The sequence below is a fragment of the Perca flavescens genome, chromosome 5 (genome assembly GCF_004354835.1).
Source record: "Perca flavescens isolate YP-PL-M2 chromosome 5, PFLA_1.0, whole genome shotgun sequence".
Lineage (NCBI taxonomy): Eukaryota > Metazoa > Chordata > Actinopteri > Perciformes > Percidae > Perca > Perca flavescens.
Window position 1 is genome coordinate 21,236,384 of NC_041335.1, and position 25,971 is coordinate 21,262,354.

The 25,971-nt window shown below is 40.8% G+C and overlaps 2 protein-coding genes across 2 annotated transcripts in view; both read left to right on the forward strand.

Annotated features, from left to right (window-relative positions):
* The window catches only part of LOC114555092 (glutamate receptor ionotropic, delta-2), a 235,516-nt gene extending 217,109 nt beyond the window's left edge, over positions 1–18,407 (forward strand). Inside the window, exons 13-14 of the mRNA XM_028577198.1 lie at positions 3,108–3,348; positions 15,222–18,407. Of these exons, the coding sequence (XP_028432999.1) occupies positions 3,108–3,348; positions 15,222–15,680 (700 nt within the window). The 3' untranslated portion in view covers positions 15,681–18,407. The remainder of the gene's footprint in view (positions 1–3,107; positions 3,349–15,221) is intronic.
* Positions 18,408–22,278: 3,871 nt separating this feature from the next.
* On the forward strand, positions 22,279–24,568 carry atoh1a (atonal bHLH transcription factor 1a). Its single transcript, XM_028578955.1, has 2 exons — positions 22,279–22,678; positions 22,978–24,568. Exons 1-2 carry the CDS (start codon positions 22,417–22,419, stop codon positions 23,838–23,840), a joined length of 1,125 nt encoding a protein of 374 aa, XP_028434756.1. The 5' UTR covers positions 22,279–22,416; the 3' UTR covers positions 23,841–24,568.
* The last annotated feature ends 1,403 nt before the right edge of the window (positions 24,569–25,971 follow it).

The following is a 25,971-nucleotide window of genomic DNA, read 5'->3' on the forward strand; positions in this document are numbered from 1 at the left end:
TATTCTTTGTTTTGTTTGGGAACCCTTTTGATTGTCTGGAGTAGGCTATGGTAATGTAGGCATTTAGGGATTTTGAATACATATTTGAAAATTTAAGTATATATTTAACTTAAAGATACAGCAAGTAATCTCAACACACAACATGATCATAAACATGTGAAATCATTGGGTTTTCTATAGGATATTTGACAATAAAATTCTGCTGCCATTGCTATTTCTTCTAGGACGGACATGTTAATTACCATTTCCACTGTTTATTTGTTTTCCATCAAAGGTCATTAGTAAAACCCCATTTGTAGAATTTTGCCACAAAGACATTTACTGTCAATAGTAATTATGTTTACAGATGTTAAAGTAGATGAAACAGGAAAATGCAACCGCTTATTTCCACTCCTCAAGTGCCATACAAAAACCTGTGCGACATGAAATTGGTGACAGTCAATTCATGAGCAGAGATAACAGACAGCAACTTCAAACATAAAGCATGCCTCTTTCTCTCGACAGACATGAAAAGACATCATGTTAAACAAGAAAGTTGGCAGACTTTCAAGCAAGAAGTGATGAAATATTTTGACAAAACATTGCCTGGCTTCTTTGATAGGTGGGGTCGCTCTTCTTCCATCTCATTAGCCTGTGTGTAATCTGTCTTTCTCTGCAGCCGTCTGTCAGAGTGCCGGCTTGTTTGTGTGTGTGAAGCATCTGTTGTCAGAGTGATATAAAAAAAGGTCAGTACTGTATGATAGGCACGACACTTTGGGGAAAAAAAGCTTGTTTTAACTTTTATAAACAGTGATTTTTCTGTGATACTATCATCAGCTAAAAACAAACGTGTAAGAATGCTTTTTGAATTTTGATTAAACGCAGGTGCTGTTCAAAAACCTAACCTTCACAATGTCAACTTGCATATCAACAGTGCGCCCTGCATGCAACGGTAAAGTGTTTTTGCGCTATTGCTCCTCCAGCAATCAGCAATCTAGCACTCAGAGGGTGCAAGGAGTGGTCAAGCATGAAGCAATTTCAAGTCTTGTGTTATACAGTACAATATTAGGCAAGGCAGCTTTATTTGTATAGCACATTTCAGAAACAATGCGATTCAAAGTGCTTTACATAAAACATGAAAGAGCAGTTAAAAACCACTAAAATAGAATAATACCGATAGTAATTACAAGAATAAAAGTTACAGTGAAGTGTAAGAAATTAACAATTATTTAAAGGAAGGCAGCATCAAAGCCTTCGGCCTTCATTTAAAAGAAGTGTGAGTTGCAGTTTTGTTACAGTCCAAAAGTAACTTGATTCCAATAGTGACATGTTTGAAAGAAAAGGAGCAGGGCCAACTGCACTGCTGAAAAAGAACAGATGCAGGATTGGTATGCGATGAGGAATTTCTACGCTGACTACCTTTTCTTCATGCCAGTAGAGTGATAACCAGGGCATGCAACTAGGCCAGTGCTGCCACTATTATTACTACTACTGCTACACACTATTGCAGATCTGTTTGATTTCCTTTGTTTTGAGTCAATGTTGCATATCATCTACACAAAGTCTCATCTAATCTTGGCACTAATCTGCACTGATCTGAGCCAAACAATCCCACAATCAAGCTGGCAGTTGGTGGACATGATCTTGTATTAGAATGACTGTTGGTGGATTTGCTGTTTAGATTAATTTTTTATTCTCTTATTTTCTCTCGCTGTCCCATCAATTAAAACCCCAACTGGCATTTTACCCATGTAGTTCCCCAGTCCCACCAGCTCAATAGAGCCCAGGAAGTGTGAAGAGAATGTCCCTAAATGAGAGTGACATGGTTATAGAGCAACGTGCTGAGCCTGTTTAGCTGATTTACATTGAAATGAGCCATGTTTTTTTCTGGCTATTGTGGATGAAATTAATTATGTAAACTGTCTACAGGGCTCATTTGCATTTCTTGATTGATTTCAGTCCGTTTTGTGTATTCCGCATGAGAAAAAAATGAAGAGATGAAAGATGGGCACTTTAATTCATGTCAGCGTGTTGTCACTGAAATTGCAGGAGGGGTATGTCCCCGGGAAGTTGTGCAGATAATTGCAAACATCTGTCTCTAGGTACACATGTAGGACTTTTGTTTTAAGTTTGCTTTGACATGCATGCAGTCAACTTTTGTGACTTTGTTCATTTCTGAATGTGTATCTACCCTGTCGGTGTCAACCAGTGTGGTGGCTTACTTTATCTTTTAGGGATTATTTGCTTCTATTTGTTTTCTGTTAGTATACAGTATATTTGCCTGTGAGGCAAACACGCACACACACATTCCCACATTGCCTTTTTTCTCTCACTTTCCCTATGCTCCTCTCTCCTCCATGCCACATTGTTAAATATCCAGCCGAATGCAAACACAGCCTCTGTTCGTGTGTGTGTGTCTGTGTGTGTGTGTGTGTGTTTGTGTGTCTGTGTGTGTGTCTGTGTCTGCAACTCCCCTCCAAACCAAAACGAACGACCCAGTTAAATAATAAGCTGAAGGCTAACAGAGGGACCCCATCAACCTCTGAGCTGTATCCTCTCTGAAGCCATCAATCGTGGGACTAAAGCTAGGCTGCATAATGACATTGTGGCAGTGTACTCGCGCTGTGCTGCAAAACATATTAATGTTGGCCATAATGAGTTTGACAGCCCAATATGGTTGTCAGGGATTAGGGAGGATTTCAACTGGCAAACACTGCCCTCAAATGGAAGAGAGAAGCTATGGCAACTGCAGTAAAAGCTGCAGTGTTGACAGGTTTTGTGCAGTTGACTTATATTGCAAATATGTTTCATTCTCCATGATTTAATAAAAGCGTTTATGACTCTGTAATCATTCAAATGGCATTCAGACACCATCAATTATCATACCTAATAGCGATCCTCACTCTGCACGGTGTTATCTTACTCTTCTGAATTTTGCCGGCTTGTTGCTCATTCATGCAACTACACATTCATTCATTCATTCATTCATTCATGTATGTCCACCTTTTCATGTATGCTTACTGTAAGTATTTTACAAAAATGTGTACATTTGTAGCTTCTGTGTGTAAAGTATCCTTACTGTACATGGCTCTATGCTTACATGCTTGCGTCTCCTGCCTATGTCACAGAATCTTGGAGCTCCAGCAGAACGGTGACATGGATATACTGAAAGTCAAGTGGTGGCCCAAGGACAGCCCCTGCGACCTCTATAGCTCAGTCCAAACACGACAGCGCGGCAGCGCCCTGGACATCCACAGCTTTGCCGGCGTTTTCTGCGTCCTGGCAGCCGGCGTGGTGCTCTCCTGCCTCATTGCCATGGTGGAAAGCTGGTGGTCACGGAGGAAGGGATCCAGGGTCCCCTCCAAGGAGGTAGGGTGATGGATGGGTGACTGAAAGGAGGAATGATGGTACAGAGAGAGGTATTGGGCCTATAATACATCCCATGTCTTCTCTTATGTTGTGAGAGGGGAAAGAAGCGGCGTAATAGGTAGAGAAAAAGGAAAGGAGGGATTAAAAAAGAAAAAGGAAGAGTGGACAGATGATGATTGGATGGATGATGGGTTAATTTTCAGGTTTAGCTGAGGCAAGGGGAAAAGGGTGTAGAATTACAAAATAGGATGCTATGTTGAAAAAAAAGTAATTTCTTTAGTCAGTATGCATGAGGAAGAGAGATAAAAGCAGAGCCTTCCTTGTGAAGGAGTTATGACACTGACAGCGTCTGGAACCCTTGAAAACCTCCCATGTTCACAATGTTATTTCCCCTGAACAAAATTTGCACACAAGCAACATCAGCAACACTATGCTGATAGCACAGGCTGGAGCTGTATTTGTTGCTTAGCTTTTGCACATCCTGTCCAAAAGAATCCAGGAGGTGCTATATTAGCTCTCCAGTGACATAACCAGCATTGATCTTTTGCGTAGTCTTATGTATATAAATCTCTGCATATGTAGGTAGGGAAAGAAAGGTTAAACAGTGCTTGAATGTTTTCAGAAGCCCTGAGAACAGTGTATTAATTTTCCCTTCTCAGCCACATCATGATCTTAATAGGACTTCAGCTTGTATAAGCATCCTGTCATGTTAAAAAGTCTAATTGTTTGCATGGTTAAAGTTACCATCAAATTAAAAAGAGACATTATCTGCCAAAAGACAATTTAACTTAACTTACTTGAAAGAAGTGTTAATGTTTATATTCTCTTCTTAGTCCTCATTAGTTAATGCCAAATAAGATATATAACTTTAACTATAAGTATGTAAATGTAATGTATATGTAAAATTAGATAGCCTGGGTAACACATGCATGATACACATACTCACATTATACACACATACTGTTTTTTTTAAGTACTATGAATTAGTTGATGTAGCTGCATTTCTTCACAGTTAAATATTCAGTCCCCCAAGACCATGTTTATATTGTCCCTACATAATCCTTACAAACATTTCTTTACACCCTGACAATGCACAATCACAGTACAGATCCTCAATATGAATAGAAACTACTAAGTATGTACTCTATTGGCCCTATGATGTATTCAGTATTGTGCTACTGCATACTCTCACCTCTTTTTAAATGTTTTATTAATTTAGGTGTCGGTTAATTTAAAATGAGCCAAATGCGTCAGTGTCAACAGGGTAATCGACCACTTATTTTTCTGAAAAGTTAATGTTTTGGAGAAAAGAGAACACTGGCAACGTTAAAAGCAGAATACAAAAATAGCCCTAGGGCCTGTTTGAATGCTGCAGCGTGCCTTGACCAAGGCAAAGTCAGAAACACTGACTCACCGTAATAAACATGGATATTTATACCAGCGTTCTCTTTAAAACGGTGGCAACACTCCACCTTGTAAATTAGCATTAGCGCCCTGTGAAATAGCCAATCAGCCTATATGCGGTTGATCACCTCAGCAGGGATATCATTTGAGGCAATCAAAGTGACGCTGGCAAAATCTTCCCCTTGTAGAAACCCTGCAGTCTGATGTGATTTGGTAGCTGTTTGCTCCACCATAGACAAGACAGGTAACATCTTAAAAGAAAGAAACAAATGGCAACATGTTAAGTTGTATTTCTATTATTGCATGTAATCACACAAGCTCAGGCCCTTTTCACCAGAATAAATGGAGTGTAATGATATAATATAATGAGTAGTAGCCATGGTTGCAACCTCTCTATATAAGTCGTTGTTTTATCCACAAAGGGATTTGATAAGGATTTTGTAGCAGCTTCCAATTTAACTTCCACTTTAACGCCAACCCACATTGTCCCTCTCATGCCTACTGCGATGTTTACCAAAACACAGTGGGAGAAAGGTATTTAAGTAAATAACTTTGATCAAAACTGAAATTCCAGCAAAGTGTAGCAAATTTGTTATGCAAAACATGCCACTGATTAACTGAAAGAAATGTAATTATGGGTGAATCTATTTTCACTTTTGGTTTAGAGTTAATTATTATGTATTTGTTGGTAAAAAATTAGACTGAGGCATTAACAAGCAGCACAGATTTATTTTAGCAGAAAATGTTTTTGCCATCAGGTAAATTACTTCAGCTTCAAACAATTGCTTTTCCCCCTCAGCAGAATCTATTTGATAAAGGCAGGTTAAAGTGAACTTGTGGATAATGACTTTAGGGAAGTAAAGTAGAAAAGTTACATGACCTATCTTTCAACTTCCAGTCCTTACAGATATCAAACCAGCTTACCATCAATCAGAAGAGGTCTTTTGAATAGTCTACCTTAATGTATTACAGCTGTTGCCTGGTTGCCAAAATGGGCTTTAATGGAGGGGGCTTTTATTACACTAATAAGGACTGTCTAAGTGAACATCTCTGCATGACTCTGACTACCAGAAACAAGTAAAAGAAGCATGGTCTATCTACTTAATCTGTGGTGCCATGCTAACTTAAAGTCCCACCAAGAATAAATTAGAAAAGATGACAAAAAGATGGGAATGAAACTTGTGGTTATACCCAGGATGATTTAATATCAGAGCAGGTTACTTTGCATGATAAAAGAATGTTAACCCCAGTCATCTGGAAAGTCATTTAGGGGGAAAGTTTCAACATGAAAACTCTATGAACCCTTGGTTCCAGATGGTTTTAAATGAGTAGCTTCTGGTCCAACATTGGTGTATCATCACACATGCTTGCAATACTACATAACTACAGTTTCTAGCTTTTGGAGAATATTTCATCCACTTATAAGTTGTCATTGATGTTACTTGAGTGGTGGTGACCTCCTTTGACACAAACAAACATAATATAATACAAACAAAATAAAAATTGGTGTTTTATTGCAGGCAAAAATGTGCTTTGGGGACTTGACTGATGTGCCCCATCAGCTGTAATCACTGTAGTGTGCACAGGCTTGTTTGACAAACTACTTGGAAGTCTCACAGCTTTGTTTACTGCAGTTCAGTGCAATCGCTTACAACTGATCAACAGTGGCAAATGATTTGTTGTAATTATTGCTTGTCCTTTGGGCTGTTCGTTCATTGATTTCTTTAATTGTTTCATTTTTAAATTAAAAGTGGATTCCTCTTTCCTCCTTAGAAAATGAATCAATTTTAAGGCTTGCTGATGTGAGAGGATTTGCACACTTCTGTGAATACACAAGCAGGTGCTTTAAAGCTGCAGGCAGACTCCTCCCATCTCAGTCAATTTGCCATGTAGAAGTTCCCCATGCATCTGGCATGATGTGCCGTTAAACTGGCTACAAACTGCACTGAGACTAGAGCAACATGCTCAACAGCAGGCTTGATCTTAATTTAGCTTCTTTATATATTGCTGCCATGATTTCATTCTTCACCATCTAATTGCATTGGTAAATCAAGTTACATATATTAAATATTTACTGTGCATGCTACAGCCCATCATGTAGAGGTCCTTTAGTATGTGACTAAAATAGAGATTCTATATCTCTCAGTTGATTCAGTGGCTAAGCATTGTGTCTAAAGAACAAACGCAGTCATCAATATAAATTTTGAAGCCCAGTCAGGTGAAACCACGTTGCTGCTCTCAACACAACCAGAAATAGGTCAGTTAAACATGTTGGGTCACACTGTATTGTGTGTAATCGTTTTCCTAGATTCTATGTTGCAACATATGCAACATTGGCACCCAAACGACTGCCAATGTAATTTTGTTTTGGATCAGACAACAATATTTTCTTCAGTACACACACTGACAGACAAATCATATATACCCCCTACCTCCAGCCCCCTGCTCAGTTACCAGCTTTAATCTGTCATTCAGATCAGTAGTCATGTCCGCCAACCGAGCAGCCGCATAGACACCAAACCTTTGGTCACACCTAAAGTCATGTTAAGCACAGTGTGGTTCAGCTGCAACACACATGCCCCCCCGCCATCTTCATTAGCCACTAAGAGCAGCCAGTGGAATCAGCCCCCAACTGAGGGCAGGAGTAGAGTTACAACAGTGAATAGGAGGGACAGCAGGGATTCAAACGGTGATAGTCTTTAATTCTCTTTGTAGATCTTTAAGATTTTGCATATTAAGGCTTTAATATGGAAATCACTATTACTGGTTTAGAAGTCACATATGTTTGATACGGTGCACTTCATATGTATGTACATTATTATACAATTCCAGTTAGTGATAGTTCTATTATTAGTCCACTGCCTCATTAAGCGACAATAAAAGAAGTGTAAAGTTTTCAAGTTATTAAGTTTTTCTTAGAGGAGGGAGTAATATTTTATTCCAATACAAAGCTTTGGGATAATAGTGGGAGCAAAGCAGTGGGATATCCAAGTTAAGTACAAAGTTATAGTGCATCATTAGAATAGCCCCTTCAGTGCTTCCATGGTAAATTAAAGTTGGCTCAGTCAGCCATAGTTGTTTTTGATAGTTGACCCCTGACATTTATCCTTCACCATATCAAAGCATTGACCTATTGATTGCCAGTGTTTGGAATAACGCCGTTTAAAAGAACGGCGTTAGGTAACAACGTTATTTTTTCAGTAACGGGGTAATCTAACTAATTACTTTTCCCGTTGTTACAACGCCATTAATGTTACTGGACGTTAAATGCGGTGCGTTACTATGCATTGATTGAATAAACTGTGTAATCCGAACGCATCGCTGGCTCACAGCTAGTGAGGAGGTGGGTTAATAACGAGGTAAGCGATTATGATTGGCTAAGGCAGAGTCATGTTTCATGCTAGCCAATCAGAGCCAGTGTTTTTACACACATGCCAGCACACGTGCCACACACACACACACCAGCTAAACAGAGATTTGATGAAGCAGCAGAGATGGCGAGTCAGGAGCAATCCGAACAATCATTTTTCTTTTTATTGCACTATTTGCACATTTACACTGTACATTTCATATTTATTTATTACTGTATATTTGTTTTTATTATATATGTTAAAAGTCTTGATAATATATGATGTTGTTTTTATTTGTTGTTTGTATACCTGGAGTGGTAACAAAAATAATTTCCCCCTGGGATTATTAAAGTATTTCTGATTCTGATTCTGATGAAAAATTGGCATTTTCAAGGTGGAGATATAAGCACTTCTTCAAATTCATTGTGGTCAAAGGCAAGAATGTGCATGTAATGTCCTACATTATGTCCAGGAGCGAAGACTTTGTCGACTTCTGTTATAAGCAACTCTAATTTAATGAAGCATCTCACAACGACACACGCATCTACAAAGCTAGTGGCCAAAAACACCGATAGGCTACCTCCACCACAGATGATAGCTCGCCATCCACTAGCAAAGAAGGACTCGGAGCAAAGTTTACTTTTGTTGTGAACAAAACACTTGGAAGTACAGGTTGTTTACTTGACCAGTTGTCTCAGGTTGAGAGAGCTTGATTTAATTTGCTAGAGTTAAATGCACTTTATATGGTGTAACTGTTTACTTTTCTTACAAAGATAATACTTGAAGTGCAGGATAAACCTCTTGCTGTCTGTCGACATGCAATAAATATCGAAAGTTATGTACAAACACCTGCTGTTCTACTCATTTCAACTGACTTGTGAAAACTGCTCAAAAAAATCCAAATTCTTTGACATATAGCAACTTTTTTTTTTTAACAGTAATGCAAATAGTTACTTTCCCTGGTAACGAGTTACTTTTATTATAGAGTAATTCAGTTACTAACTCAGTTACTTTTTGGAACAAGTAGTGAGTAACTATAACTAATTCCTTTTTTAAATAACTTTCCCAACACTGTTGATTGCCATTGGTTTGCACAGAGTAACCACGGAATCTCAAGGCGGTCAGTACGCTTCAAACTAATTGCTTGTTGGATCATCAAACAGCGTCTGAATCCCCCTTCACTCACTCCTTACCGACTGGGGAGGCTGCATCCAACAATTTTTGTAACTTTCTTAAACAAACAATCCAACAAGCACGCCCACTTTACTCAGTGAGGGGCCAGGTGTGTGGAGGTGAGAAAGTCGTAATTATTGTTTTCTTGCCTGTTTCTAAAACAGCAAGCGTTTTACCCCGCCTTTGAGTGTGGCTGTTTGGGACAAAGATAAACACTTTTGCCTTCAGACATGGTTGGCACTACATGTGGTGGACGACACGTAGTATGAATTAGTTAATTCCAAGCATACCCTGGCCTTAAGAATGACAAATTGTCTGTAAAGGCCAGACACAGTTTTTCGTTTGGCTGAAATATTATTCTTATTTCTTCCTAAAATTATCCCATCATAATATATGTAAAAACAGTAGGAATACCATACTCAGATCTCAAGTCACCATCTGTGCAGAATCTTTCCAAATGGGCAACCAGCTGCAAAGATGGCTGCTAAGAACCGAAGGAGAGAGAGAGTCAAGCTGGGACCACTCCAGCATGTCCTGACTCAGTGGAGGAAGGAAGACAAATTTAAGTCAACTTCAAAGCAGCTAATTAGATAAATTGCATATGTTGCATTTTATCGACTGGGGAGGAACTCTTGCCTCTGCGTGCAATTTTGGCCTTAGTCATGGCAAATGGAGTAAGTCTAGAGTATTTAATGTCATCCAACTTCCTAAAGTTAAATTAATAAAGTGAAGCAAACCATAAAGCTTGTAATTAACTCCACTAGACGCCTCGCTCTCTGTCAGTTTAAATGAAGAACGTGTTGGCCTCTGTCACAGGGAATGCTAACACCACTTGAGATCATCACACTGAGCCAAGAGCATGCAGCTCCTTGTGCATTTTTGCAAACTTCACATTATATAGGAAAGCCTGGTGACCCACTCTTTATGCCTGGGCCTGGAAAACTTGCCTTAGTAAGATTGATTGGCACCAGGATTATGAATTGGGAGTGCAGACTTGGAATGAGGACTCTACTTCCAATGCGAGGTACTGTGTCCAGAAAGACTTACTGTTCATAGAGATGCCAGGCTAATATCAGCCTCATAGGAATATACATGTTTTTCTTTACTAATATTGAATGTATTATGGCAGACTGAAAATATTCCTTTTGAACCATTACATTACATGTTACATTCAACATTCAAAATGAACTTGCACACTACCTGATCTAACTCCCCTTGGCTTAATCTAAAATGAGCAAGTGCGCAAATGTAAAAAGGGTTAGTGCAGGATGAGTGCAGTTGGGCCTCACCTGTCAAAGATGTTTCTTGAATAAAATCTATGGATTATGTATTCAAAACACTAGCAGTGCTCATTTTTCCTCCTTGAAGATGACAAACAGCTTTCCCTGTATGGCTGCTTTTACAGTAACACACACACACACACACCACTGAGCTCGCTCTCACACATGCGTGCATACACATCATCTTTGCCTCACGTTTAGCTTGCCTCTTCAGTCACTTCAGTCTTGTGTCAATATAATGAATGCTCAAACTTTATGTCAGATACGCCATATCATGAAACCCATAAACGCAAAATATGTTTGTTCAGTTTGTTTTCAACATGCTTCATAATCCCCGGTGGTTTTCAGATCATGCTCTCAGTGACCTATACAGGACTTAAGATGGTCATGTTTCACTTAAACTCAGTTAACACTGGTACGCATCATGACTATGTTCATCCATTAGAATATTATGACCAAAACACCATCCCCACCTGCCACACACATGCTTCCTGTATAAATGAAAGTCCCCAAATTCACTGCTCAAACTTAAATCCAACTAAGATGTGTTTGTGTCTCTGTGTTTCTTATACATACTAAAACATACATAACCAAACACTGTAATGTCTGTACATGCCTTTACATTCATTGCTGTAAAGATGTGGCAACTGCTTTTAAATGTAAGCTAGTCTATATGTCAGTGTTTGTGTCTGTGCTATGGGTCTGTGTTATGTGTTGTGGAATGGCTGACATTGCTATGTGAGGCTGCTTCTCAGTGTGAACAGTTTGCTTCTACTGGGCTTATTCACTCACAAACGCAAAAACACATATTTCCTCAGAATCACCAATGATGTATCATGATTGAGCACATTTGACAAGGATATGCACACAAAATAAAGGACTGTGTATTAAAAGTCATCCCTGCTATCTTGGGATCTTTGATAGTTCACATATTAGTTTACTGAATTTTGAGGACAGTGAACTACAGTTCTTACATCCTGAATATATCCCATTTGATAACACATAAATGTGCATTTTACCTACATGTTTTGGAAATTAGTCATCTTCCTCCGTATTGCTACTGTCTTACTGTGCTCAAAAACATCTGAACTCATTTTGGGTTGGTGAAGAGCGGGCACTTCCTTGTGTATCATCTCCTTTGATACACCTAAAACAGCTGACCTCTTCTTCTTGAAGTGTGTGGTTTGGATGGGAATTGCCAGCCTACTCGTTCTAACGCTATATATAAAATGATCTGTGTCACTGTGGCTCAAAGCTCTCATATTTCCTTTTTGTTTTGTTTTTGTAGATAAGTACTCTGTGTTGAGGGGTGTAGCGGGCGAGAGGGGGAGAGAGAGAGGGAAAGAGCAGTACAAAATGCCATTTAAACATCTCCCCTCTCCAGGTATATAACAACGTGTGAATGTCTCTCTAAAGACACAACACAGAACGACCTGCTTAACTGTGTGTGCTGACTGACTGCCGTGTCTTTTTTCTCGCTCACCCCCCACCCGTCTGTCTCTCCAATTGACTTCTCTCTCTCCTCCACCTTACAATCCTGCCATCTGCCTGATCTTGTCTGTCACTCATCCCTTCTCTGTCTCTGCCCGTCTGCTGATTGTCTGCCTGTGTGTCTATTTGGCTTCATTTTTTGGCTTGTTTTAATCTTCCCACTCAACTTGCATGCACACAAATACACAAACACATTTATATGAATTACTCCACATATCTCTCCCCTCACCCTCTCTCTCTCGCTCTCTCTCTCTCTCTCTCCCCTCCTTTCCTCTTTGCTCACACCCACATGCACGTCACACACCCACACCAGACGCAGGCAGATGGCCCATCTGTCAGGCAAGCTGCTGATCCTTGCCCTCACAGCCCCAACGAGCACCCTCTGACCCTCGGCGGTCAGAACCAGAACCCCAACATTGCCAACACCACTGCCCCCACCGCCACCCATTACCAGCCCCCAGCATGCTGCGACATTCCCTGTGCCCTGATCGTGCAGCACTCCTACGAACCCAGCAACCCCTCCGAGCTCACCCCCAAAATGAGAATGACCACCTTTACCACCTCACCTCCCACCCCAAGGTTATATATACAATAGAGGATAGAAATAAAGCATTGGTTAGTCATGCTTGAAGACAGATGCTGTTAGAAATGTAATGATATATGACTAATAATGTATTAAGAGGAATGATGGCCAATAAGAGTTAAAACTTTGGTGTTCAAAGTAAAAGCAAAGCTCTCTGCTTAAAGCAAATGTACCTCTTTCAAAAACCTTTATGTACCTGGCATGTTGCCAGTTGACTATGTGTGCAATGATGCCTTTCTGCCATTAGAGGGTGCTGTCTCTCTATCTAGAAGCAAATAGAGCATCCTCTTTGACCAGACAGTTAAAGTTACAAGCTCTGTAAAGTTATATATGCAGGTAAAGCCTTTAATTAAGTATTTATTTTATGTAACACAGATATTTTGCAAAACCTCATATTACAAAATGAAGCCAAAAAACATTTTGTGGTGTAAAATGTGGCTTTGTTCTCCAAAATAAGGCCTTTGCGTTACACAATAAATTAGAGATATATGTATATTTAAATACATTTTAGACAGAGATCCATTATTTTATTAATGCCAGTATAGGTTATGATCATTTGGGTGATCCAGGGTTGACTTCTCTTTTGTAATGTTACAGTTGGCATTATAATGGAGGAAAACATCTCTTTACAGTAATATAAATGCAGTCAGGGCCTGCCACTTTTTTCCACAGAAACCTTCCACTTATCCTTGCCTTGGTCCCTTTCGATCAACTCCTCCTAGTTACCCATTAGTGTCCTTTAACTGACAGCAGACTGACCATTTGTGATTCACTCTTCTCTTTGACTTCCCTTCATTTTCTTTGGTACCAAATCTACCCTTTGGATATCCCCTCCTTCAAACATTTAGTGTGTGTATGATAGTGTCACGACAAACACTAGTGCCCCCTCGTCCTCTCCTTCCTCCCACTGTTCCCTCCTTAGATGGCAACCAGGGGGCACCACTGTTGGTACCCTCTGTCCTTGAGCTACATACAGTAGGTCCAGAGCCCCCGCCAGACCCCCCAGACCCAAAGGACACGGTCAGTAACTCTATCGTTACCCCCAATATTGTGACTCCCCTCCTCACAACACCCTGTTTCACTTTACCCAAACAATGTTTTAATGAAATGTGATACAGCAAAATGAGACACCTAAAATGATGTGACACCCTACCCTTCCCACCACCTACCTCTGAGACCCTTACAGTACGTTTTAAGAGTTTTGGAAACTCTCTCCGTTACCTTCTAACACCGTTCAGCTAAGCCTTCTCCTTTCTATATCCTCACCTCATTCATTGCGAACTTCGCTCCCTTGCACCCTCTCCAGTAAAAGCATGAAACACCTCTCACTGAGTGTTACCATCCTTTAGACTATGTGGATAAGTTATTTATATGTGAATATATTAAATATAAGTTTCATTTAACATATACTGTAAGTTAAGTTAAAGCTTAAGTTGATGTATGCATTCTGTCTTGGATTTTTTTAAATTATAAAGACTGTTAAACATTGTTTGATTGAAGTCAAATTGTCTACATTATATGATGCAGTTGATAAATAAGCCATATTGTATGTGGCCTGGAAAAAAAATTCACTTGAAAATGAGATGTCAATCTCAATGTGAATTTTTTGGCATGATGGCCAGAATGCAATGGTGACAAGAAGCAGAAAAAAATACATAAGATAAGGAAGGTTGTTGAGCATTTGGACTGCCTTCTGTAATATAAGTTGTATTTGTAGCGTAATATTATTATATGTACAGTAGACCAAGCACCCTGGAATCGCAGAGCACACAGCATGGTGGCGGTGTGTTTTCTGTGTGTATTCCAGATTATTTGCACTCCCTTAAAAACCTTGTAGAAGTGTGTGTATGTTTCTCTCTTTCAATATCCTGACCACAGCTCAGAGTATGCTTCTCTTCCCTCCATCTTTCCCCTCCTCTCTTTTTCGCACTCTCCCTGCTTCCTGTCACATCATGTTTTCCATGTGACCACCAAACTTGTTACTTTTATGTTGTGTCACCCCCACTCTTCCTCTTACTATTGCAATTACCTCAACTTGAATCTCATTTTTAATTGTGCCAAAACCTTTGTTTGGCCACATGCGTGCCATTTTGCCCTCATCATTTCATCACCCTGCCTTGTCCAACGCCTGTCACTTTCTTTCACTATTATTCTTACTATCCATTTATACTGCTCGGATGAATGACATCCCTATTGCTGACTACAAATACACCTCATTCCTTCACTGTTCACTCTCCATTACCTGACTCCTATTTGCGCTCCCCTCACTCCTTTTATTTTACCTCCTCTCCTTTCCTTCCTTTTATCCAACTTTCCTCGATTCATCCCTCTCATCTTCCTTCTTACCACCCCGTCCCTTATTCTCATCTCTCTCATCTTGTCCTTCTGTTCCCTTCTCCATTTCCCTCACCTACATCTCCATCCTTAAACATTAACCCTGGATCTTTCTCTTATCTCATCCCTTCTCATCCTTCCTTTCCAACATCTTCTTTCCCAACTCATATTCTTTCCAATTGCCTTCCCTTTGCATTAACCTTTCTTCCCTTCTACCATTTACCATCACCGCTTCCTCTTCTCCCCCCCCACCTGCAGGACGATAAGGAGATCGACCTGGAGCACCTACACCGCCGGGTTAACAGCTTGTGCACCGAGGATGAAAGCCCCCACAAGCAGTTCTCCACCTCTTCCGTCGATTTAACACCCCTTGACATGGATGCGCTGCCTGCCGCACGCCAGGCCCTCGAGCAGATCAGCGATTTCCGCAACACCCACATCACCACCACCACCTTCATCCCTGAGCAGATCCAGACCCTTAGCCGCAGCCTCTCTGCCAAAGCCGTTGCTGGATTTTCCGCTGGTTTCGGTAGCGGTGGCGGGGGCGTCCTCCAGGACCACCGAACTGGTGGGGTGGGCCCTTTCAGGCAGAGGGCCCCCAACGGTGGCTTCTTCCGCAGCCCCATTAAAACAATGTCCTCCATCCCCTACCAGCCCACAGGTCCAGGACCCAACTTTGGATATGGCAATGATCCAGACAGGGGCACCTCTATATGAAGAGTTGCTAAGGATACGATTGGTTGAGGAGGAAGAGTAGGAGGAGGAGCAGAAGGAGGTGAGGTGGCTACGGTCGGTCGTGGGATGGTAGAACAAATACATTATGGCTAAGCTAAAAAGTCAGAGGATATAGATGTGTACATAGGGATCTTAATGCTTTCAGTTTCTGTTTGGGTGTTTCCAGGGGGGGTCCATTTTGTATGTGGAGAAGACGAAGGAGGTGGAGGTCTATTGGGGTGTTCCTTATCCTCCTGCAAACCATGTTGGTGAGGTGCAAAAAGGGAAGGGGGCTTGAATCTTTGCTTTATTGTTGTTGTTCTTGTGATTGTTTGGGGGATTATTTTTAGGGATATGTGTGAAAGGGGAACTTTTTTATTGCTTCTGTTTTATGATATGAGGACTGCCTCATGTAATGGAGATCTGCTGAAATGACCTGATTATTATTATCTAAACCCCACCTCGGAGGGTTTAGTTTATACTACTGCAACCACAGGAAACACTTCTATATTCCTGTGAGCTCCAGGACTGCCATTGGTGGATGACTGGTGTTGTTGTGAGCCAATAAACAACTCCAAGGGGGTCACACTAATAAGCAATTATTGAGTTAGGCCTATATAACAATAGTTTTGTCCGTAGTCCTGGGAATACATACAGCAGCCCCTTGTAGTTTTGAAAAGGCCCCATCTAAGTGAATATCGGAAGATTTCACTTCTCCAGTTTTACTCTGCCTTTTCGCTATGTGGGAGTCCATACTGAGTTTCCTCTTCTCTGGTGTCGTTTCACCAATACCTGGGGTTCTAAATGTGTTATCATCTCCAAGGTGGTGTCCACACGGTGGCCTGACTAGACCTAAGACATTACAGCTGAACACATGCTGACCCCATCACAGTGCATCGTTCTGAAACCTGCTGAAATGCCATGACAGTGCAACAATATGACACTGGATCACCAGTTTGGTGTGTTGATCTAAAACTATTTCTGCCATTTTGGTGCATCAGCCTGAAACAGTTTTCACCACGTTGATGCACATTAAAGACTCTTTATCAACCCCACTGCACTGTACCAGTGCCCACAGACCTGTAAGTGATTGTATGTAGATCTGAGCTTTTCTTTTCTCACCTGTACTGTGCTATCTGCTTTTCAAGTCAAGGTGAGATCCTCTAATCAGACTCTCAGAGGGATAGTAAAAAGGGATGATACAAAAAACAACCTAAAGAAAAGAAAACATGAAATACAAGCCGAAAGACTTCAAAAAGCTAATGCTTATTATATGTCTTTTATTGAATTTTGTTTTTGAAGAAAAATAATAGATTTTAATGCGTGGAATGTGTTTTGGTCAGGAAGTACAAAAAAAAATAACATTGTTCTGAGCTGTCTACTTGTTTTTTTCTCTCAGCAAACTTTGAAAAACTGCTAAATGAGTGCTGTAGTCTCTGGTTTTGCATCATTAAGTCATTCAAACTTTTACTTTGGATTTTTCTTTGTTTTGCTTAAATTTACTGATGCCATAGCCCGAGTGTTTAAAAGATAAAAGCTCATTCTGTAAGGTCATGTCATGTTCCGAGTTCATTAATCACTTCTTATCAGGTTCAAGTGGTGAGCATGTATTTTGTGTTGAGGAGAAGCCATTGCAACACCATCTTCAGTACAGGCCTTATATGTCAACTAGCTAGTACCCTCCCGACTTCCAGTCAAACCCAAGAAATCATAAGTACTGGTGGAAACATTGTAGAGCAGCAAATCAGTGTTTGTGCTTTAGGGTCATGGGAATGTCACGAAGAGTCAACAGCCATCGGAACCCAATGGCTGCCTGTATGAGATGAGAAATACACTTCTATTTCATATCTGTAACGTTAAGGGTACTGTTTATATAACTTGTTTTTTTAAAGTGCCAATTAATTAAAAGGAGACCATTAAGGTGCATTTAGGGGTGGGGAAGGGTAATGGTGCATTAAGAGCATTAAAGGAATATTTTGTGGATTAGGGGGTGGGGTGGAAAAATGGAACCAAATCTTTTTCACTAACACTGTATTAATAATTGATAATGGTAGTTGTTTAGAACAAGTTTTCAGTTTGTTATCTTTAAGAACTAAACCCGCAAAATGTTGTGCGTAGAAACTCAGTCAAGCCACAGTGTTTTGAAGCAAGCATTCTTAGGCATTCTTTTCTTATATTAGGCTACAGTATGGCTATTGAATGACAAATAGGACACAGACATTTAAAAGGTTTTATTTAGTATAAATGAAAGAGACATTATAAAAATGTATATTTTACATGTCGATGCTATTTTTGTTTAACAAAAACAAAAGAGTATATCATGATGAGCTTTAGTGTTGAGTTTAGCAGTCACATTACAGCATTTGGTTTTCCCTTGTTCTGCCCATGGTCAACATAAACACAAACTCTTTGCTTTTCTCATGTCATCCTGAGTTCATTTTATTATTTGCTGGTTAAATGACTAAAAGTGGCAAGTTGATTAAAAAGAAAGCATGCACAAACTTGCTCTTGTGCTATCTGTTAACATTTTTTTAATTTCATACATAGAACTACAAGATTTACTTAATAATTTTGAAAAATTTATGATGTACAGTATTTAATATAGGCCTATTTTGTTGTATGTGTTGCATATTATTCAAAAATCTGAACAAACTGGGGCATCTGTTACAAGTGGCAAAGCTTTCTGTGTATAATTTGTCTAATAAACAGGTTTTCTACAGTGGGATGGTATTTGTTGTTTTTGCTAACCTGGATAACCATAATGTGAAAGGTGATACATTTCAGTCCATGTCCAATGCCCATTATCTCATTTATCAACAAACTGTGAATAATTACTGTTCATGATTCTTTGTCATTTAGGGGCTCACCTCTGGAATAAACCCCTCAAATCACAGCAAAGGACTCCTCAAAGTGACGTTTCACCGTTATGCTAAATTTCTTTGGTTTTTTCCCTGTTTGCTCGAAACATTTGAAAATTTCCGAAACTACGAATTTAAGGATAGAGGCACCTCACCAATGACCAACATTTTATAAAAGTAAAATTTGTGTCACAGACAATTTATTTTGCTGAAGAGGGGCTCCAGAAGACTTAACTTCTTCCTTTTCTAGACAAAAAGTTTCTCCTCTCCACAGTGTTCTGTTTTCAGTGTATGTGGCTCTTTTCCAGTGGAAATGGTTACTAATCCTGCACACGTCACAAGTTACTGGTAAGTTGACCCAGATACTGGTAGGTAATCATGCTTTCATCAAGAGTTTTATTATGGATTCTCTCCTTCACTCTCTCTTTTCTTTTATTATCCCTAGGCAGCGAAGGACATCTGATTTCTTTATGTGAAGTCAGAGAAGAATCCAGAATGATCGGTCAACAAAAGAAAACGTTTCTCAAGAAAAATCCAGTCTTAAGGTTTGAACCTGTAATAATGACGAACTAACCTGGTATTTGGGGGGGATTGATTGATTCAGGCAGGGTGTCATTTAATAATGGATAAAAAGTAGCTGCAATTTATTTAAGGGGTGAAAGGGGAACATACAAATGCCAACCATAGCATTTTTAAATGGGTTTGAGGGATCTGAGATGATTTTATGTGTGAAATGGATTTTTGGTTCAAGCATGAGCTAAGCTTTTGTGCCTTTTACTTCAAAGGCCTGTGTACTGCTGTTAACAGCTGGATATACACACTGCTAGGGACGACTGCTGTCAAGTTCAATGGAGCACAACATTGTAGTTCTCCAGTTTAACCAGAGAGTGGCACTATTTAGCCCACCCAACGTTTAGAGAGCTCCCCGTTTCTTGACTCGGTCTGTACTTTATAACAAGATGAATGGCAGACAATGCCCACATTATTGGAAATTAATGAAAGAAATTAAGATGTTGATGGTGCTTTGAATTCCATTGGACACAAATGAGTGACAACCAACTTGACGTCAAGCTAGACATTTTCTTATTGTACAAAGTAGTTTAAAGTCAACATCTATCTACAGTATGTAGCCTTTAATCATCATGGGTATCTAAATTCCCCTGTATGGAGAGTTAACCTGTACCTAAAGTGCTCTTCTTTTTGTTTGGCGGAAGTTCACTTGCATCTAAAACGTTTTTATAGTTGTAGGGAAGTTGCTGTGGAAGAACTATCTAGGTCTTTTACTTAAGCAAAAGTAGAAATACAAACATCCTTGCATTCATAGTTGAAGTAAGTAAAAGTACATTAGCAAAGTGTAGGCCTGCTTAAGGTATCTAAAAAGTGTTATCTTACATAATTGGATAAGTACTAATCAACACTTAACAGCATCAACATGTAAGTATAGCATTAGAATGTTGCAGCTGGTTGGGGTGATGTTAAGTTGAATAAACATGTTAAACCATAACACATCATACTTTTTAAATTGATAATATATTGGCTATGTGTTGATCTTCAAAGTAACTTAAGCAGTCAAATAAAGGTCTTTCATCAAAGACCATACCATGGAATAAGTGAGTTTAGGAAAAGCTACAGTTGAGTTTTGAAATCCCTGTCCAACTGCCCTCACCCTGGTCTCGTGCCCGTCGCGCCCCTGTCTCCCGGGAGATGGGAATGAGAAGCGGCAGCACGCAGACTCCTCTCGCGCATTGGAATGGGAGCCTCCCTCCCCTCTCCCTCGGGGAGCCCCCCAGGCGTGACCAATGGAACATAGAGTCTCCATTGTGGCTGCGACACTTTAATAATCGCCAGCTACAATATCCAACCTGTCGGTAGCTTCAGGAGCCCGGCCCGTTGGATGGGGACGGGGGGACGGGGGGGGCTTGTAGGTGGGAAGAGGGGGCGAACGCTCGGCGCCAGACCTCTAGCCCGCAAGACGTCCCCATGATGAATACATGAATAAAAAATAGAAAAGATTGATGTCGGGTTATCTCTGAAATTATAGGATTCTTCCCACAAATTGTGTTACCCACGATTTCCAGCTCCCCTTGTTTGAGGAATCTTGTCTTTTCAGAATAAACCCCATCTTTCTAACCATTCTTAAGATAGCCTATTTTTTTTTTCTTTCCCCCAAAAGTCTGATGTTTAAGTGATATGATATCCTGCTGTTTGTATGTTTGTCCTGAATTGTGTAATTAGGTAATTTAATGTTGTGAAAACTTGGACTGGGCAGGGTAACAGGTATGCTAACCCCTCCTTGATCATTGTGCCTCATACATTGGGCTACTGTATTTAACCTATAGCTGAGCTTGTATTACAGTATATCCTTCTTATCCTAAATCGACCGTGGCAATTAGGTTAAATAGACAATTTCCACCCAGCAATTAGCCCATTGTTCATTATGCCTAAAGTTTGCATCTCAGTAAGCATGGTCGCTTTGATCAGTAGACTGCAGCTGGGTCCCTATAGCTATAATTTGTTCTAAGTTTGTTTTTCTGCCTGAAGGCCTATCCAATCTTTTCTCTTAACTTATGTTCTTATTGGAATATGTGATAATAAATGAACTGGAAATAATTGCCACTGCTTTAGTAGGCCTAGGCTGTGTGTGTGTGTGTGTGTGTGTGTGTGTGTGTGTGTGTGTGTGTGTGTGTGTGTGTGTGTGTGTGTGTGTGTGTGTGTGTGTGTGTGTGTGTGTGTGTGTGTGTGTGTGTGTGTGTTTTCTTCTCGCTGAAACCAGTTGCAATCGCGCACCACTTTCAGCTCGTGTCAGGAAACAGTGTTGAGACCCCTGCTCATGTTTCCGTTCCCTGTGAAGCCCTTTTTTTACCGACAGGGCGTTCCGAGAGGTGGATCACAAGGTTTTAGACCCGCTACAAAAGAAAAATGGAAATTGGAGATGATCTTTTAGAATGAATGAATTGACAATGAGCGCGCGAGCTCCAGGAGCAGCATTTTTTTATGTATTCTTTTGCATCTTTTTGTTTTACAGCTGACTTTTGGTCAACTTTAGGCTACTTAGCCATAGTGTTTTTTTCTGGTCAAGCTTTTCTCCCTCAACGTTGTTAATTTCTACAATCCATTCCCTGTATGTGTGTCACTGTTGAGGCGTGCAATGCAGGTATTTTTTTAAATTGAATAAGATCTACTGTGAAGCCCCATGGCTACTGAGTTGATTTGTGTGAAATATTTTGTTAGATTACTTCCTTTCAGTAGTCTCAACTATAGTGACAGTGTCTGTGTTGACTTGCTCTTTGGGGGGGCTACTGGTGAGAAACTAGTCAGGTTTTACTGCTGCCAATGGGATGAAAACTTGAATGCAGCCTTGCACAGTGCACAGGAACCAGTTCAGACAGTTGAGGATGGCCAATTAACCCTTTTCGGATCTCTCGTCTTCCTTCCCCCCTCCTTGCGATGTGACAGACACACGAACAGGTGGGATTCTGTCCCAGCTGCGCACGTCTCGCGCTGTCCACGCTGTCCCCATGCACGTGCGTCCTGTGGGAGGTTCCCCTTACCTCCCTTTGGTTAAACACTCCTTAAACTGTAACGTTATCATAAACAGTCCGGCTTCGGGGGGCCATAATCACCTCTCTCGGGCCTTAGCGAAACTTCTCATTGGACGTCAACACGCGACCAGCGCGAGGAGGGGGGCTCCCAGACGCGTGCCGCTTTTTAAACGGACGCCGCGCCTTGAGACACCAGAAAAGTAGCCTCGCACGCGACAGTCATTTTCACGCAGTGCAACAAGCATAGCAGTGCGTGACTCCAAAAACTTTTTCATTTTTATTTTTTTAAATATTGTTAGTCGTTTTAACTTCACCTACCTTTTGGAGTCATTTGGAAGCATGGATGTCCGAAGTGTGGAAGACTGGAGCAGAGGCGCAGTCCTCGACCCGCGGCTGCAGAGCCCAGAAGTGGTGGAGAGGGGAGGGGAGCAGCAGCTCGAGGAGCCCCACCACCACGAACCTGGACTGACGCTCGTGGACAGCGGCAGTGACCCACGCGCCTGGCTGGCTCCGGTGCAGCCTTCTGGCACTTGCGCGGCACACGCCACTTCACCCGACTACCTGGGGCACTCGCCCTGCCCGAGCACCGGCTCCTACCACGGTGAGAAACGGCGATTTTTTATTTTCATTTTGGGCAATATCACCTGCAATGGAACATCAAATGCAACAGGCACCTGGCATTTGCAGTGGTCATTAAGTTCTTTTTGGGTGCGCTGAAGGTCTCAAATAGGAATAAGCACTTCAGAGAGCTTAGGTGCAACGTTTATTCTGTACAGTTAAAACATGGTTATGCCTTGATTAAGAACTAAAAACACAGCCACAAGAGAAGGCCGTGTGCATTTGTTATAGGTTTTGTGGTTAAACCAGACCAGTTCTTAAATATTTGTTTTCATTTTTCAGAGAGTGGTTCCCCGGAGTCCTCGGGCTATCCCAGCCCTCCCAGCTACAGAAAAACTGCCAAGAGCCCCTCCTCTTCCTCGCTCAAAGTCAGGGACTTGTGCCGTCTTCAAGGCACGGTCACCGGGCCCGATGAGGAAACATCCACGAGACAGAGAGCCCAGTCTAGCAGACCTACGAACGGGGTCCAGAAGCAGAGGCGCGTGGCCGCCAACGCGCGCGAGAGGAGGCGGATGCACGGCCTCAACCACGCGTTCGACGAGCTGCGCAGCGTAATCCCGGCGTTCGACAACGACAAGAAGCTCTCCAAATATGAAACTCTACAGATGGCGCAGATCTACATCAACGCTCTGGCTGATCTGCTGCAAGGTCCAGTCTCCAACAACAGCAATAACGAAGTATCCAACAACAACAACAACAACAACAACAACTCGCCAAAGTGTGACAATATGCTTGCATCCGCCGATGTTTTAGACGGGGCAAAAGACAGGGCTTCCCCGTCCCCTACAGCGTGTAGGACAGCGGCGGCTGAGCCCGCCTCAGGTAGCAGCCTACCTGTCCACATCAGCGGGGTGCCATTCCGCTCCTCCTTCGACGAAGGTTCGTTTTCGGCCATGGTTGAAGAAGCGATGCGTTCGCCCTCTCCTTCTTCCTCCACTCGGGCAGGCAGTTCGCTCGCACCGGTCGGAGGTAGGAGGAAAGAGTCTCCCCGGAGCGACGGAGAGTTTTCCCCGCACTCCCACTTCAGTGACTCGGATGAAATAGCGATGGAGCTCCACTCAAGTGAAGAAGATGACCTCTCAGAACTCAAGCTGCGCAGCCACCATAACCATCATCTTCATCGTCATCACACTGTTGCTTTCTGAATGATTAAAAATAAAAATAATAGACTATATTAAAGGTTCACTATAGCCTACAACAAAATAATTGTCCGTAAACCGTGTCAATCATGTAGTCTGTTCTGTTTTAAACGTCGTTTTAAGAGGATGGACATTTTTGCTTTTTCAAAAAAGTCGTGTTACATTTTTTTTAACAACTATTTTATTTTATCAACTTGTTACATTGTCTTATTATTATTATTATTTTCTGAAATAGGCTTAATTCGGTTCTGCCAATAGATGTAGCCTATAGCCTATCATTTCCAGTTTCCATGGAGACGTGTCTGGAAGACCCCTCTGCCATGTCGCGCGCAGCACTGCCATGGGTATTTCCCACGTCACTCCGACCAAAAAGCTGTCTTCCACAAAATCATAACTTTATGGATAATTGCTTAGCCTATATTTGATCATGTAAACAATGTTTGTAGCTCTAATATGATTTTTTTGTTTTGATTTATATTTTGATTTGTTAATTTGTATGTAGGCTATAATGTATTTTGCAACTTCAAAAGTTAACAATGTGCACTTTAAAAATATATGAGCCAGAGGCTTAAGAAATACGATTTGTTTTTTCAAACCATAAACAATACTGTTGTGCTTTGTTTGATAGTGTAGTACTGCCAATTCCATACAAATAGCCTATTTAATGTAGCCATCATTGCTGCCTTCTTTTGTATTTTCTTTTGTATCTTCAGATAAACTTGTGTGTCTTTTGCTTTCACTGGATGAGATAAATTGACATGTATTTATTCCTGATATGTTTTATTTGATTATAATTTTTATAATTCCTTAGTTCAATTTGCTGAAAAAAAGCTATCTTTTTGCCATTCATTGTTATGTTAATTTGATTTTGGGAATAAAAAAGCAAACGAAAATGTAATGTTTCTTTGTCTCTGTTGTTACCATGCACCTTTAACCTGCAGTTAACTCTTTTATGCTTTTGAAATAAATGTATTTGGATGGATGGATATTTCATATAGTTTAAGTTTAATCAATATAATAATAATAGTAATAATAACAATAATAATAATAATAATAGTAATAATTATAACAATAACAATATTATTAATAATAATTGGTTGTTTGTGATCGTTGGAAAATTAAGTCTGTTAGGACTAGAGCTTGTTATCTCATGGCTTCTATCATAGCGATCAATAACATTATTAATAATAGCCTAATATTAACAATAATACAGTCAATTTGATAAGAAGATAGAGAATAAACATTCATTTTAAAATGGTTTTAACCTGTTACATAATATTAATTGCGTGTAGGCTATATTGCATACGACGAAATTCACATCTAGTACCATATAACATTTGTGAATGTAGACTTTTAATGTAGAATGTAGATGTTTAAAAACGTAGCTGAGTCAATGAACAAGGCCTTACTAAGTAGCCTAGGCTCAGTGTTATCTCCTGAATCCTAGGAGAACATGTAATGTGGGGAAAATATCTAGCCTATAGGACTACTTCAAACCACATCAGTTGGTATTTTAATTTAATAGAATACACTATCAACACATGATCTCCTCTGTAACTTATCTAAACTAAAAGCAACGTGACACGCGCTCGCTCGCCATATGCTGCAGGTGCACGCGCCCCCTGGCCCACAGTCCTGTGATTAAGCGTTCTGAACTGCGATGTTTGTGGCAACTTTGACGCAGGGAAACGCTGCATTAAATTATAGCTAGCCTAAATAAAGTTTTTTTTAATTATTATTATTATTTTTTTTTTCCTGAACTGTTGCCATGTCGTCCATTTGGTGAATACCATATTTTGGTAATGGGGAGTGTGCATTCATTTCAGGCTATTGTTGGCAGACTCGTGGGCCGAGGTGTTGGATGGCCTCAATGAAGCACGCGCTGTCAGCTGGTGAGCGCTCGCGAGTCCCCACCGTGTCCCCGAGGACCTGACTCGAGAGGGAACACACTTTCTCAACTAAAGAAAACACACACACACACACACACACACACACACACACACACACACACACACACACACGTCGGTACACCTCCTCCTCTACTTTTTTCTTTCTCCTTTCTTTCTCTCTCGCCATCAACTCAAACACGCGCATGTGGGCATTCGCACGCACCACGCCCACGCTCTGGTAACGTGTC

Excerpts from the sequence above, each read along its gene's own strand:
- atoh1a (XM_028578955.1), top strand. The coding sequence starts at position 22,417 with ATGGATGTCCGAAGTGTGGAAGACTGGAGCAGAGGCGCAGTCCTCGAC. Across the intron at positions 22,679-22,977 it reads GAGCACCGGCTCCTACCACG|AGAGTGGTTCCCCGGAGTCC; the intron begins GTGAGAAACGGC and ends TTCATTTTTCAG.